Here is a 16,420-nt window from a genome sequence, read left to right on the forward strand (position 1 = left end):
CATTATTTCTCACCGATTCTGGGGTTGCGTGCATATTTTTCCCAATAGATGCCCAAGCTTCAGGGGTTAACTGTTGGTCAATGTCTCTCTCCAACACCTTCTGTATTGGGTGGCAGGGTGTTAGATTGCTTGTTTAGATACATTTAGAAACTTCTAAGGAAACTTTTCCTCATCAATGTCTTCACAGCTGCAATCTAAAACACACTACAGTATTTGGCTAAACATCAGACGTTTGAAATGAGCACAAAAGACCACTGTGCACTCTGTCCCAGAATAAACTGTAACAGACATGCACAACTATTTACAGTATCTGCAAAATTCAATAAACAATATACACATAGCTACACACACACACATTCGTAAGTCCTCACCTTTTTGTACTTGTGTGGGTAAGTGCACCTCTCTATGGTTCCCTGAGAGGCTCCTCGGTTCACAGTCCCCAATCTTTCCTCTAAATGCAGCAGGTCCTGAGTGGATGCAGTATAAACAACCCGCTATGAGAATCAAGATTATGATCAACAGCCCATCTGCTCTACCTAATGGGTGACCGCTGTCTCGAGTTAAACAAGACATTGAACTGAGCAAACTTTATCCACTGATGAAGATCTTGAGATGTGGTTGAACACAGCTAGTAAGTGGACCTTGAGTTAGGGCTGTCCAATTTCTTTTCTTTTTTTTTTTTTTTTAAAAGATTATTTTTTGGGGCTTTTCCCTTTATTTTGAAAGTGGATAGAGATGAAAGGGGGAGAGAGATGGGCTATGACGCGCAGCAAAGGGCAGCAGGCCGGACCCGAACCCTGCGCCGCCGCAGGACTCAGCCAACATGGGGCAAACGCTCCCACTGGGTGAGCTAGAGGTCGCCCCAGGGCTGTCCAATTTTGATCGTGATTTTGATTTTGGCTCCTCACGATCAAAAACAACATAACAATGTAATGTTTGCCCATTACATTTTACCAATAAACTCTTATTTTGTCTTGTGTTCTGAAAGAAAAACAAACGTTCAAACAGGTAAAGTATTAAGGGAAATTACACAGTGCAAGGTGTTTTCACTGTTGATTTGTTTCATTGTTTCATTGCTTTTTAAGTTTAATTAAATATGCACTTCCACTACAGCATTATATCCTACTTTCCCTATGACAGCTGGGGACTGTGTATTTTGAAAACAAATTAACTATAATGTGTATACTGTTATAATGTGTCCTCATTATAACAGCATGAAAATAGTGATCAGTCATGCGGCGTTGAGTCAAGCAATTACAAAGTTAATATTAATGATGGCAGTGATGAATGAAACGGTAATTCATTTACTCTTTCAGTGCTCAAGTTGTGTCAGGACTGATAAAAACAAATTTAGCAACTGTAAAATATAAAACAGTCCTCACCTCATAGGTTCTTCCAAAGCCAGTCATTCTAGATGAGATGTACCGAATGTGCGGGTAGGTCACTTCAGATATGCCAGTGTGCTGTGGGGGAACAGAAGATTTTGTTTAACTTTGGGAAACATTTTATTTTAATAATCTCAGCATGTCCGTTTCATAAACTAATGCACTTCTGTGAGTGAGAAAGGGAGGGAGCTCCCCGGAAAAAGAGAAGTCGAAGCCTTGCCCAGACAGGCTCCAAGATAACTTATCTTCTGCCATCTGCTAAGAAGTAAAAGTACAAGTAAAAGCAAATTCATACAATACAGTTTCTGTCTTTTATTTGATATCTAGTGTGGGCAAAAAAAAATATGCTGTTGCACATTTTGAATCCGTCGGTAGCGTAGTTAGCACGCACTAGTTAGGAGGGCTAACTTGACTTGTTTACGATATTAAGCGGACATTTTTGTCACCCTGAACATCCCGCCGAACCCTGTTAAAATATCTGGCAGTTACATAAAGCGTCGCTTCATAGTCTATTTGGGAGGGGGGATTGAATATTCATATTAAACTGCCAAATCTGATTTGCCTGACAAAAGTCTGAGTCGGGTACAGCCTTAGAATCAAAACAGTAAAGTTGAGAGTCAGACAGCTTAACAAGCTGAAACTCACTATAAAGCTCTGTAAAGCTGAGAGGAGCTGCAGATTGGAATGTTAACTCTTTGTAGGTTCATTTTCGCATATAGAAATATAGATCATCATCATATTAACTATACCCTGTGTAAGCTGTAAGTGGTAATGGCAGTTCTAAAATTAAACTAAAGTTGAGTTTTAACAAGATCATCTATTTTAAAAGCAAATTAGAGGGGCCCTTTGAATGTGTTCACGTGGCAAATATGTAATGATGAAGGTCATGGATGTATACAAATTAAAACTAATGAACTCTGCCTAGACTTATCAAAAATTCACTTGCATATCCTTTGGTTCTACTTCTCTACCCCCTAATTCTGAGCATGCATGCTGTGATGAAATGTGGATATGCTCAAAGCACTTGCAAAACAGCATCCTGACTTTATGTGCACTTGCATCGATGCTACAGAGGAGAACTGATTGTAGAAGACGACTTATGTTTGGAAGTTTGAGGGTGACCAAGAAAAAAAGCAATAACATCAGGAAACTGTCGACTACATTTGCGCAGGATCTGTCTCAAGGCTTGTGGATTTGTTGAGTTTGCACTTGAAATGCCTGATGAGATACTATTAATTGCTAATACATTATTCATGTGCTTCACTAAACCATCCTTGAAATAACTGATGTTATAAATAAGGGGCCAACACCATTAATCACACTTCATTTAAAAGTAATTCTTTCCCATTTATGCTAATGTATGCATGTGTGCCGAGAGGTTCTCTCACCATGAAGGGGATGGGGAAGTGGTGCAGTCTGGGGGGAGGGTGGTAGTGGGGCAGGTGGGAGTGCAGGTGCCCTGAAGGGTACGGTGCCACGGTTACTCCAGCCTCAATGCCAAGCTCCCTGTTGACAAACACATAAGAAGTGAACGGTCATCATTACATCAAAACTTTCTCTAGATCTTGATCTGAACAGAACACCAAGGAACCGGACAGCTGACATTAAAATCAAACCAGCCATCTGCCAAACCTCAATGCCTCTGATACTGACCATGCTGTTCTCTGCTCAGGCTGGCGAGGGTGGGAAGACATAGTTTGTGGCACGTGGATGTGGTGTCCATGGCCGTAGTTGGGGTGCATTCTGTGGGGGTGTGGAGGTGGACGCTCATGCGCTCGTCTGCACGGAAAGGAGAATTCAGGTTCACTGCTGGAGTTGTATCTTTTATGCTAATAGGAATACTCAGCATGAGGAAAACACCAGATGGGTGATGGAGGTACTCACGTCGGGTGCTGCATCATTCTGCGCCTCTGGACCTCCATCCTCTGCAGCATCTCGTGCTGATGGAGCCTCTGCACCGACGCCCCCAGCGCCGGCATATGGTGCGGCAGGGACTGGTGATCCGTAGGCAGGTGCTGGGCCAGTGGGGCACTTGAACCAGAGAGGTGGTGGGTAGACAGAGGAGGGGGAGGGGCAGGGGGCACGGCGTGGCCTGAGGGGTGAGACGGCAGTGGCGGATGAAAGGTGACAGTGTGGGGAATGACATAATCGCCTTGTGGAGGGGGCTGAGGTGTAAGTTGGGGGTTCCCATGGGAATGAGGACAGGCAGAGGAGGGCTGATGATGCAGTGAGCGTGCTAGAGAGCCATCTAGGTTTGAGCAAAGAGAAAAGGAAAAAAATTAAGCAAAACATCTTTAAATTCTAAAAGGATGCTCTATGTTTTTGTTATCGTTAACAAAATGGCATGGAAAGACCAAATCCAACAATGTGTGAGTCTCTCTCAATATTTTTCCAGCCTGTCTGTGGCACTCAGCCCCAAGTCTATTCATTCTTACTGAAGGAAGGCATAGATAAAAACTGGCCACACATATTTACTTTCATTTTTACAAAAGGCATTAGTGAGTATTTACAGCAGCAGGAAGGTGCATTGCAGTGCCCGAGTTCAATGTAATAAAGAAACATGTCAGCTAGTACAATAACTTATTAATTTCTGGATTCACAGCTTCCTCTTTTTGTCTTGTGTTAAGTGTGATGTTTTTTTTTCTTGGACAACAATGGAGCTCTACAGCACAGAGGATTAAGCTACATCAGGCTTTGGCTACACAGGAAATACTTGCTTAATAGGATCAATCTGTTTTTTTTTGGTGTTGCTAATTTTGTGGCATTTCTTATCATTAATATAGAAGGTCACCAGACAGATCCTTGTTTATTTAATTACAAAAACTACAGAGTTCTACATTTGTACTTTATGCCAGCAGACAAACATCTCGGCTCATCATGTTAAAGATAATGCCTTTGTAGCATTTGATGTTGTTGTTGACAACACAAACCTTCTCTGTTCTCTGGCAAAGACAAAACGATTCGAGTTCACTACTGTGAGTCATCCACTTAATACATATTAATTTATTCTTTTGTTTTTACTCTTCTTGGTGCAGACTTCCTTGCTACTTGTCCAAGCAGCAGTACAATGAGGAGGAAAGGCAGGCAAGAGAGAGGTGAACGTGGGCACCAGCAGCAACTAACTCTCTTACTACATCCCCTCCAGAGAACCTGGTCACACCGCTTTACTCTCCATACTGAGCTATTCTGAGTAGAATGAGCAATTAACTACTTCTGCTTGCTGGTACAGTTCCCACAGCACATAGCACATTAACCACCAGGCTCCGTTAATTACTATTAGCATTAGGTTTTAGAAGTGCAGCTGTCTGCCAATTTTCACAAGTACTATGGCACTGCAAATGAGTGAATTTTTTTTTTGTTTAAATGCAGTACCTGAACCTTGAAAGTCCAACTGAAATTAAATTGCACTGTATTTGTCTGCTACATCATACATACTGTATCTGCTCTTTAAAGGCCTTTTCCTTTGTTCTCCTTCGAGAGATAAATCAGAAACCAAAACGGAGAAATTTGTATTTTATATTTTTTGGTTTCACTCAACGGAATACCGTCCAGCATCTGCCTTGTAAGTGATGGAGACCTTATTTTGATGCAGGCAATCAAAACTTGATAAAGCAGTAATGTCAGTGCGTTATCTAGCGGTCACACAACAGCCACACATTTTAAAACAGAAAACAATACATTTAATCAACACGTTGACATTATCTTTTACTACAAAAAGGGATACAAAATGTGATAAAATAAATAACTAAATAATTCTGATTTGAAAAACTAGTGGTGAATGTCAGGTTTCCTATACTGCATAAAGGTGGTATACTCACAGGAGGGGTGCATGTAATGTCTGCAGGGCTGGGGTTGTGTTTGTGGCTGTGGCTGAGCCACCATGGAGGAGCTGAACGAGTCCACCACAGCTGGCTGGCTGGGCCCAGGGGTGGCCTGGGAAACGTAAGCAGGAGGCCGTGAGGTGGAGCCTGGGCAGCACGGGTCAAAGGCTGAGGTGCTGCCATGGAAACTAGCCCCATTGTTTCCTCCGCTCCGAACACTGCTGTTGCTCAGGTCCACTGGCAGAGTTTGCTGTGGAAGGAAGGCGGAGAAGTTATAAAAAGAAGAGGGACACATTTCTACTGTGGAATGCTAAATGAGTCATGCACAAGCCATACACAATTCAAGCCATACAGTACTATATACTATATGTAATTGTCTTTTCGCTGTTGCATTTCTCTTTCTGAGTGAAAAAAAAATATATATGAGGGACCTTTGTGTATTCCGTTTTCCCTCAGTAACAAGCTAGATTGCTGTGTTCCAAGAAAGGTAATAAAACGGCATGCTAGTCAGAACCCGTGGTACAATGCGGATGTGAATAGGAAAATGCAACAGCGGGCCGTGGCTTTTAAATCTGGTAACGCCGCTGCTCATAAGCTGTCCAGATATTCTTTGGAGCGGTCCATAAAAGCTGCTAAACGAGCTTATGGAGCTAAGATAGAGGGTCATTTCATGGAGGGGGACCCACGACGTATATGGCAAGGATTAAATTCTATCACTGCTTGGAAACCTAAAGGAGGATCTATCATTAATGTTGATCCATCCTTGCCAAATGAATTAAATGAGTTTTATTGTCGTTTTGAAATCGGAAATGTTGAACCTGCTGTTTTTCCTATTTGTAATAAGCAGAGTTTTAACATCATTCAAGAAGATGTCCAGAGGGTTTTGGCCAGGACGAAGGTTAGGAAGGCACCTGGACCAGATTGTATTCCTCCTCGTGCCCTTAAACTGTGCTCCGAGCAACTTGCTCCTGTTCTGACAGATCTTTTCAACATGTCACTGAAGAAGTGCACTGTTCCAGCTAGCTTTAAAAGATCAATTATAACTCCAGTGCCCAAGAAGACACCTGTGACGTGTCTGAATGACTATCGGCCCGTGGCCCTCACATCTGTCCTGATGAAAACCTTTGAGCGGTTGGTGTTGGATTTTATCAGAGATCAAATCCCTGTGTCTGTGGACCCACTACAATTTGCATACAGGAAGAACAGAAGTGTTGAGGACGCCATTTCTTTTGCTTTAAACTCTGTCTATAAGCATCTAGATGCACATAAATCATATGCTAGAATGCTATTTATAGACTACAGTTCAGCTTTTAACTCAATGGTCCCAACAAAGCTCATTCATAAATTGAAATGTCTTGGACTTGATGATGGCATTTGTAAATGGATTTTAAATTTTTTGACTTGTCGACCACAAAGGGTCAAAATCAATGGTTGTATCTCAGATGAGCTCTATGTTAGCACTGGTTCACCGCAGGGGTGTATTCTGAGCCCCCTGCTGTTTACATTGTATACTCATGACCTCGCAGCATCTCATGATAATAATGTCATAATCAAATACGCCGACGATACAACTATCATTGGGCTGATCAGCTCAAACGATGAATCTCATTATCGCGCGGAGGTGGAGAATGTTGTTCAATGGAGTAAAGAAAACAACTTGCTTTTGAACACTTCAAAAACGTGTGAACTTGTTATTGATTTTTGTCACAATAGGAATCAGTTGCCTATTACTATTCATGATTCTGATGTGCAGATTATTGAGAAATGTACATTTTTAGGTGTGACTCTTTCTCATGACTTGAATTGGAGCTCTAATACGACTAATATTGCTAAGAAAGCCAGACAGCGCCTTTTCTTTTTACGTAGACTTCGAGAGTTTACTCAAAATACTAAGATTTTATTGAATTTTTACTATTGTGTAATTGAGAGTGTCCTAACCAGTTGTATTACTGTGTGGTTTGGTAATCTCACTCAAAAAGAGAAGAAGGCTTTGAATAAAGTGGTTCGCTCAGCCAGCAGAATTATTGGCTGCACTTTTCCGCTCCTGGAGTTCACATATAAAGCTAGACTCTTGAATCGAGCTTTACAACTGGCTAATGATGCCTCAGGTCATCCAGCAGGGGCTTTCTTTGAGATGCTTCCCTCAGGGAGAAGGTATCGTTCTGCCAAATGTTCTACTGATCGCCATTTACACAGTTTCTTTCCACAAGCTGTGATTGCTTTGAACAAAGCATCTTAAACTAGGCACTTTAAATTTATGTATGGATTTCATTGTATAGTATTTTTATACTGAGCATTTTTAATATTGAGGCTTCATGTGGCTTTGTTTGTCTGTTTTGATGTTTGTGTCCTCTGATGTGTTGACTTTGCACTTTTGAGCTACTTGCACATTTTTTTCCAATGCAGGTTACACTGCAAATGGCTAATAAAGTGAATCTGAATCTGAAATGCTCTTTCAAGATACAGTGTGCACCATCACCAATGCTGGACCATGACCTTCACTAACGAGGGGGTGGAGGGGAGGATGATGCATAGTGAAGCTTTGACAAAGGAGTAAGTTAGCACAGTATGAAATCATGGCTGCAAGACCATTTAAAACCCTTTAAAACGTGATCTTCTCACCTCATTTATACAGTTTTCATATTTGAAGTGAGACACAAGGCATTAATTCAATTACTACTTGTCCTAGATTCATTTTGTTGGGCTTTCAACACTACTTCTTGATCTTAATATTTGCCTCGAAAACAACAGACATTTATCTTTACAGAGAGGAATAGTCTTTCTCAGGAACGCCCTGTTCATGCTCACAGTTACACGCATTCACACCTGGAAGCTGCCCAGTACAGCACACAGTCGGATCTGAGCCGCTCCACTGGAGCAGTTGGGGGTTAAGGTCCACAGATTTTACTTTCCTCACCAAGATTTGTCCCGACAGTCCACAGATTGGACCGGCAACCTTCCATTCACAAGCCTACACTATACTAAACTTAAGTTTACATTTAATTAATTTGGTGGCCAAGGATACCACAGTAAAGTAGACCACACAAACGGCAATAATTAAAAAAACTATTGTATAACAACAGTATGTTGTTGAATGCAGCATGGTCATACCTGGTCGTGGTAGTGGGCTGTGTTGCTACTACCACTAGTGTTGCTGCTGCTGCCGACTCCGGCGCAGGATGCGGGCAGAGCACTGGGTCGCTCCACGGGGCAGCTCGGCTCTTGAAAGGGCAGGGTGCCCGGGGGCTGTGGTGCTGGGTGATGGACATGGTGGATGAAGTGGTGAGCGTTGCTGTGGCTGTGACCGTGCTGAGAGCCACTGGTCTGCTGAGAGGACGACGCCTGCAAGCAGCTTGAATGGGAGTGGCTCAGGGACAGGTGACTGGGGGAGGGGCCTCCACACGGGGAGTGCTGCTGACAGCAGGATGGGAGTCTGGGCATAGCCGTGCCGGCGGTTTCTCCTGTACCTGACAAACCTGGTCTGCTGTCATCTGATGAGAGTAAGATATATAAAAAATATACGATGAGACAGCAGGCTAGCATTTTAAAAGGGCAAAGAAAAAATTACTACATAATATAGACCATTTCACAGTTTAACATACAGTGGTGCTCATAAGTTTATGAACCCATGCTAAAGTTGACTAAAAAGAGGAATACAAAAATCATCTTCTGGAAATTGATCTTAATGCCTTAATTAAAAAAAATAAAATTAATAATGTATTGTAAATAAATAAAAGTTCTTCCTTAAAATACAGGGGGCATAAATATACACACCCATATGTTAAAAGGAACACCCCGACTTATTGGGAATTTAGCTTATTCACCGTAACCCCCAAAGTTAGCCAAGTCGATACATACCCTTCTCATCTCCGTGCGTGCTGTAATGCTGTCTGACGGCTCCAGCGGCATCAGGCCAGCACAGAACATGCAGGTGAATGGTTCCAGTAATCCTACTGCTCCGAATAAGCGACAAAATAACGCCAACATGTTCCTATTTACATGTAGTGATTTATAGAGTCACAGCGTGTACAAAAAACAACGTAACATGAGACACAGCCGTCTTCTAACTGTAAACAAACCAGGAACTATATTCTCAGGCGGAAGAATATAGTACTTGGGCAGAGTTATATGCTCGCAGCAAGCCTGTCTGAGAATATAGTTCCCGGTTTGTTTACTGTCAGAAGACAGCTGTGTCTCATGTTACATTGTTTTTTGTACACGCTGTGACTCTACAAACCTCAACATGTAAATAGGAACATGTTGGCGTTATTTTGTCACTTTTGTCACAATTTGGAGCAGTAGGCTAGTTGGAACCAGTTACCTGCAGGATCTGTGCTGGGCTAAGCTAAAGCTGGAACCATCAGACAGTGTTACAGCACGCACGGAGATGAGAAGGGTATGTATCAACTTGTCTTACTCTGGGGGTTACGGTGAATAAGCTAAATTCCCAATAAGTCGGCGTGTTCCTTTAAATTCCCATAGAGGCAGGCAGATTTTTATTTTTAATTTCATGGATTGGCATAGCCATAAAATCATCTCTCAATGCAAATCAAACCAGCTATTACGCTAACTGAAATACAACCATGCAAATCTCTAGATATGGTGAAGGCTACGTGATGATGTGGGGATTTTAATTCTAAAGGCCATGGGAATTTTATCAGGATGCATAGTATCCTGGATCCATGAAATAACTGGCCTTTAAAAATAAAAATCTGCCTGCCTCTATGGGAATTTAACATAGGGGTGTCCTTTAAAGGTTGGATTTTTCCTAATTATTTTAATTAAGGCATTAAGACCAATTTCCAAAAGATGATTTTTTTTATTTCTCTTTTTAGTAAATTTTAGCATGGGTTCATAAACGTATGAGCACCACTGTATAAACATTGTAGGTAATATCAGCAGCTTAAAGGAAGTCATTTTGAACCCTCAGAGCAAAAAGAGATAAAATGAAATGGTGTACAGCAGCTGGTTTCAACATGCCATATCCTGGCTTACCCTCTGTGGCTGTGCGAGTAGAGCCACTTGGCCTCTGTGTGTGCATACTTTCAGGTATCGAGCCTGGGCAGCTAGTGGAAGGGCCGGGGGCATCATTGAGCTCTGAGGTAGAGGCATGATGGGAAGATGATGAAGAGGACGATCTGACTGTTTGAGGGTGAATGCTGCCAGAGGTTGTTGGCACAACTGAGAGATCTGTGGAGAAAAAAAAAGGTCGGTGATACTTTAGAAAAGGAGGATTCATGACAACAGTGCTCAGAGGGAGAGCATTTAAAAAAGGAGAGAAATAAAAGAGCAGAGAACTCCTTGACGAAACAACTCGTCTTTCATTTCTCGGGTTACTGACAGAAATGAGAATTTCCGATACTAAAATGTTTCATTTATAAATATTTCATAATTAAATCTAAAAGGAGATGGGTCTGTATGTATATGTGTGCGTTTTGTTTGTCAAATCATCCTGCTGTTAATGAAATGTCTTTTATGCTACATTAGTTTTCAAATACATACAATACATATTATTATAATAAATATTTACAATAATAGTTAACAAAAACTATGAATTTATTTTGACAACATTTGTAGACATTATTTGTAGATTAATAGGCATGCTTTTCACAAATTATGTCACAATCTAAAATCCAACTTTGTCTGGAAGAAATAACCCCAGCGTGGACTGTAGTATGTGTGTATTTGTCTGCAGAGGCTCAGCAGCCGAGAAGAAGAGCAGACCTTATTAGCATTCCAGTGTGTGCACTACATCTGCTTTTCATATTCACAAATTAATTTCCCCTCCTTTTCCTAAGAAATGCAAAGGCTCTAATACTCCGTGCTTTACCATTTTACTATCCATCATGGGCATGGGCTGATAAAGAGTCACACAAATGCCTAAGGTTACAAAGCAGCGTCCTTTTACAAAAAAAAAAAAAAAAAAAGTAAAAGGTGGTTAATGTTAGTGGCTTATCACCGAGTGGTTAATTGATGCACATTAGAGTTAATATTTAAAAGCATAATAACAACCCTTTTTTTGCTAGTTGATTTAAACTACTTAGGTACTAAGATATCAGGATATAAAATATTAGTTTTGCTAACAGCTATCGCACATTTGTAAAACTATATTTTACTATGTCTTTGGCATGGCATCTTAGGAGCTAAGGTATTTTCCCCATTTTTAGTGTAAACACTTAATCTTGCAAACCGTTTGTATGACATTTTTTTCAAATGCTGCTACTTTTGCCATCTCACAAGCCCATTCTTGGATTGAAGGTACCCCTTCGTTCCCCCATACTCTCAGAAGAATCTGTCTGGCTATCAGTGAACTAGTTTGGACCCTACTTATTGTGTGCTCATCTATCCCGCTTAAAATAGACCCATCTCCCAGAACAAATAATCTTGGGCTGAATGGAACCTTGGTCCCTGCGGTCCGACATAGATTATCATGCATCCTTGTCCAAAACTCCTGGACCTTATCACAGGACCGTAGGACACGGAGCAATTGCCCGTCCTCCGTCTTACATTTCCAACAATTTGGTGTGTCTCTGAATCCAAGTCTAAACAATTTGGAGGGAGTCCAATAGAATAATCTTATAATAATAACCTTAAACGGAATGAGGCGGACCCTGACATCACGTGACACAGTTTTATTCTTACCATCTTCATCGACAGTGAGGTCCACCACCTCCCCAGCATTCTGACGCAGTGGTTGGATGACAGTGGATAGTCTGTGACGTCCACGTGGCTCCTGGAGACGATTCTGGGAGCAACTACTAGCCCAAATCCTGCCTAGACCCACTGACCGTGACCTGTGGACACAAAAAAAACTACGGTATTACAGCCAACTGCAGTAGAGGAACGCTGGTCCTATCAGGAATATTTGCCAGAGCCAGACTCTCAAGCTCAGTTCCAGGAACGCGGCTGCTTTGACAAAAGCCTGCTGGTGCAAAGGTAGGCGAGGAAGCAACAGTGGACAATTCTAACAAAGGCATTTAGATCTGGTTTTATTACCTAGTGAGTGTGTGAATATATATATGTATGTATGTATGTATGTATGTATGTATGTATGTATGTGTATAGTTTAATTTCAGTCTTTTAAACTCCGGTCGATTTCTGAGGACTATGGTTAACTGCTCCTCAGATCTCTGCAGGGTAAATCCAGACAGCTAGCTAGACTGTCTAATTTGAGTTTTTTGTTGTACGACAGCAGCTCCATAGCTTTTCCCGGTGTTTAGCGCCGCCCACGACGATTGTGATTGATTTAAATAAATGCCAATAAATCAGAGCACGTTTCTCTCCCATCCCGGAATGCTGTGTGGACTAGCCAGACCTTCCTCCACAGCACCGCGGTGGAGGAAGGTCTGGCAAAGCGAGACTAGCATATTGGTGACGTCGTCGCACATTCATTTACAGTCAGAAGACAATGAGCCGACGCCCGGTCCAGATGCTCTCAACATTGTTTTTATGTCCATACGGAGGCGCAGCACAAAAACCTTTTAGACCCTTCAAATGTTGGGAGCTAACATGGTGATCAATCCTCATATGATCAGTGTGGTCTGTAGTCAAAACAGATTTTTCTGTTAAGTGAGTATAAAATCAGCCTGGCTTTGTGAGTTGCTGGAAAGCATGGTAGGACTATATAGACTCACTAGGTACACAAATTGTGGCACACAAGTTGACTCAAAACTATTAGCACATAATCAAAATATTGTACACTATAAATGTTTTGATCGCATCTGTTAATAAGCTCTATCAGAAACTACAGATGGCTTGTTCTCTCTGGACTGCTATCATGGAGCTCTGCATCTACAACCACCCCACCACTTCCATCTAAATCTCACCATTCTTTCCACCCACCTTCCTTTTTCCTATATCTCGCTACAATGCTCTGTACCTCTTTTGCCCTGCCTTCAGCCCTTTCTCTTTTCTTCCTTTTAATTTTCTCTTTCAAAGGCTGCTGTCGCTCTACCCCTTGCTCTCTGAGACTGGAGCGAGTGGCCAGGGAATAGCCTCATTTCCACCCACAGTGCCGTAAAGCCAGGTGATCAGAGGGAGGAGGGATCAGCCCAAAGGACAAGATACTAGAAACTATATGGGTGTGCCGTAAATCTGGATACCATGGAGCTTTGTGGCTAGGGGATTTCACTGCTATTCCCTTGCAGCGTTTAAAAGATGCACAGGAGCAGAGGGAAAAGGCTGTGTATTGAGTGCCAAAAGCTCTTGGTGTCAATGTATATGTAACGTAATGTGTCTCTCTTTTTCTTAGCCCTCTCTATGCACTTGATAAATTTAGCAATAAATAAAAAAACTAAAACTGAAAATTGAAAAAATGTACAGTACTGGCCAAAAGTTTGGACACCTTCTCATTCAATGCGTTTCCTTTTTATTTTCATGACTATTTACATTGTAGATTCTCACTGAAGGCAACAAAACTATGAATGAACACATATGGAATTATGTACTTAACAAAAAAGTGTGAAATAACTGAAAACATGTCTTATATTTTAGATTCTTCAAAGTAGCCACCCTTTGCTTTTTTATTAATAAGGGAAAAAATTCCACTAATTAACCCTGACAAGGCACACCTGTGAAGTGAAAACTGTTTCAGGTGACTACCTCATGAAGCTCATTGAGAGAACACCAAGGGTTTGCAGAGTTATCAAAAAAAGCAAAGGGTGGCTACTTTGAAGAATCTAAAACATAAGACATGTTTTCAGTTATTTCACACTTTTTTGTTAAGTACATAATTCCATATGTGTTCATTCATAGTTTTGATACCTTCAGTGAGAATCTACAATGTAAATAGTCATGAAAATAAAGAAACACATTGAATGACAAGGTGTGTCCAAACTTTTGGCCTGTACTGTATATAGTATGAATGCTTCATTTTTTGGTTCTGCTTTTTTTAAATCTAAGTTATTAGTAACACTTTTTAAAAGATGATTTTTGGGGGAGGGGCTTTCTCTTGCACTCAGCCTACATTGGGCGCACGCTAGTTTGTGGTTTTTTTGTAATTTTATTTGTAATTTTCTATTTTAAAGTTATTTCAACGAGTGCAGCGCCCGTTTTGGAGCTCATGCCTGTTTGGAACAGGCCGATTGCTTGGTTCCCAGTCATTTTTTTCCGTTATCGAACTATACGTTATCGAACTATAAGCGCAGTGCAATCAGGCGCGTCTCGGCTGCATCCAGGTAGCGATGTGGCCCGGGTGGGGGAAGCAGGGAGCCCGGCTCTGCCTGCTGGGGAAGACCGTCCAGCGCGCAGAACGCCCGGAGAAATGTGCACAACCGCCAAGCAACAAAGCAATGTGCTGGAGAGCCAAGAGCCTTGTGAGAGGTTGTGTATGATTCATTTCATCATTTTTAGGGTAGACAGCAATCACTTTTTGGCACATCACTGGTAGCCCACTGCGAAGACATTCTTGACTCAGAGCATGGATGTATAGACTGATACGAGAGGCGATCCCGCTGTCTCTTGTCTCCGCTAGAGGCAGGCCGCCGGCCCAGCCCGGGTTTTGATCACATTCCTCAGATGTGTTTTAACACAGGAAATGCCTTTCACACTGCTGTTTGTGATAAGGGGGATTCCCATCAGCTTGTATGGTCTGCTTCCAATTCAATTTCCTGTGAGACATGCTGCACAATGCAAGAAGTGGAATAGAGGAGGAAGCTTATTAACTTTCATAGTTCACAAATTGCTAAAGCAAAGTTGTGCACACAGTTGCAACTACCCACAAGACACACAGCAATGAGGCTGGTATCCAGAGAGGGGCACATGGTGGTTGTGTCGGTGTATCAATTGGCCAGGCTCCTCAGCTCTGGGTTGATCCCAGGGAGCAGGACTAGCCACTAGGGAGGGGTTCCTAATTAAGTAGACCTGGGATTATTTTGTAAATATCTGTTTACCACCAAGATCTCCTGGGGGTGGGAGGGGGAAAGGGGGGAGGTAAACAGTACATCGTAAACATGAACACTATGGGAATGGGTGGCTTGGCAAAGCTGAGGTTGTGCCAAGCCAAGGTGATGTGGGACACATGCCCCAGGGATCAGAGGAGGGCACTGCAGTAAAACTACTGGCTTGGAATAAAACTGGTAAACAATTTGAGGAATCAAGCTTTGCAATGATGAAAGTATCAAGTTTGTCTTCAAAATGAGAGTATGCTTACGTCACTTTCTAACTGAGCACTCCCAGTAGAGAACTGGCAGATATAATGAGTACTGATGCTTATCCCTTCACCTTAAATAAAGAAAATATATCATTGTAATTACAGAGCGGCATTGCCAGCTCTTGACATTTGCCCATCCTTTTCAATGTACAAACAAAAAATATACATAATTACATAAGTATATTATACTATCCAGCTTTTATTTAAGCAACGTTTTGCTCAAGTTAAATTTGGGCAAGTAGACTTAAAGCTGCAATATGTATATATATATATATATATATATATATATATATATATATATATATATATATATGGATATATAATATATATATATATATATATATATATATATAGGGATCTACACTGGAATCCTAATGGCAGTATGTGCTGTAGTCACAGAAAGTCTAATGACATTCAAAACGTTTTGTGACCCAATTACTATGCATGTCCTGGGCTGATATGCAGAATCAGGGCAGAGGCTGATTTTTATCCATATCAGCTACATAATCCTTGTTTATTGTAATCCACTGCGCTCTAGGTAAATCGCTGCCAAACTCGCCCCACAGTGCACTGTTAAAACACTGGAATGTTCTCCTACTGCACTGCTTCGCAAGTGAGTGAACTGTGGAGCGACACAAACAAATAAAGAACAGCCCGCAAGTTATTCAAATTAAACATACAGTATCCATATACTGACAGCATGTCAATGGGCAATGTGAGGAGAGCAGGTTTGGGATCAAAATGGTTGCTTTGCCCTGATTTCAGTTACATTTTGCACCATGTCCCTAACGTGCTGCTGTTGGTTGAAAACTGTATTTGGACATTTTGTTTAAGCTGGGATGAAGAGAGTAGACTGTCCAAATCCTGTCCACAAGTTACAGACACTCCTCTCTCCACAGATTGCTCTGTAGGGTTGGGTATCGTTTGGTTTTTTTTCGATTCCGGTGCTAAATCGATACTTTTAAAACGGTGCCAGTGCCTAAACGGTGCCTGAACCGGTACTTTTCAATAAAGTAAAAAAAAAAGAAGAAGAAAAAAAATAAGTGTAGTAAACAACAGTCAGT

The 16,420-nt window shown here is 41.5% G+C and overlaps 1 protein-coding gene across 3 annotated transcripts in view; it reads right to left on the bottom strand.

Annotated features, from left to right (window-relative positions):
- rnf111 (ring finger protein 111) overlaps positions 1-16,420 on the bottom strand; it is a 36,009-nt gene that overhangs the window by 5,021 nt on the left and 14,568 nt on the right. For 2 of the 3 annotated variants that reach the window (XM_028578746.1, XM_028578737.1), the window contains 10 exons: positions 11,849-12,000; positions 10,202-10,396; positions 8,318-8,697; positions 5,204-5,456; positions 3,270-3,633; positions 3,039-3,164; positions 2,774-2,891; positions 1,383-1,463; positions 372-467; positions 14-100 (listed from right to left, as the gene is read on the bottom strand). In XM_028578746.1, coding sequence (XP_028434547.1) covers positions 14-100; positions 372-467; positions 1,383-1,463; positions 2,774-2,891; positions 3,039-3,164; positions 3,270-3,633; positions 5,204-5,456; positions 8,318-8,697; positions 10,202-10,396; positions 11,849-12,000 — 1,852 coding nt within the window. The remainder of the gene's footprint in view (positions 1-13; positions 101-371; positions 468-1,382; positions 1,464-2,773; positions 2,892-3,038; positions 3,165-3,269; positions 3,634-5,203; positions 5,457-8,317; positions 8,698-10,201; positions 10,397-11,848; positions 12,001-16,420) is intronic. The other variant, XM_028578755.1, reaches the window with a different exon arrangement.

This window comes from Perca flavescens, chromosome 1 (assembly GCF_004354835.1).
Source record: "Perca flavescens isolate YP-PL-M2 chromosome 1, PFLA_1.0, whole genome shotgun sequence".
NCBI classification, from domain to species: domain Eukaryota; kingdom Metazoa; phylum Chordata; class Actinopteri; order Perciformes; family Percidae; genus Perca; species Perca flavescens.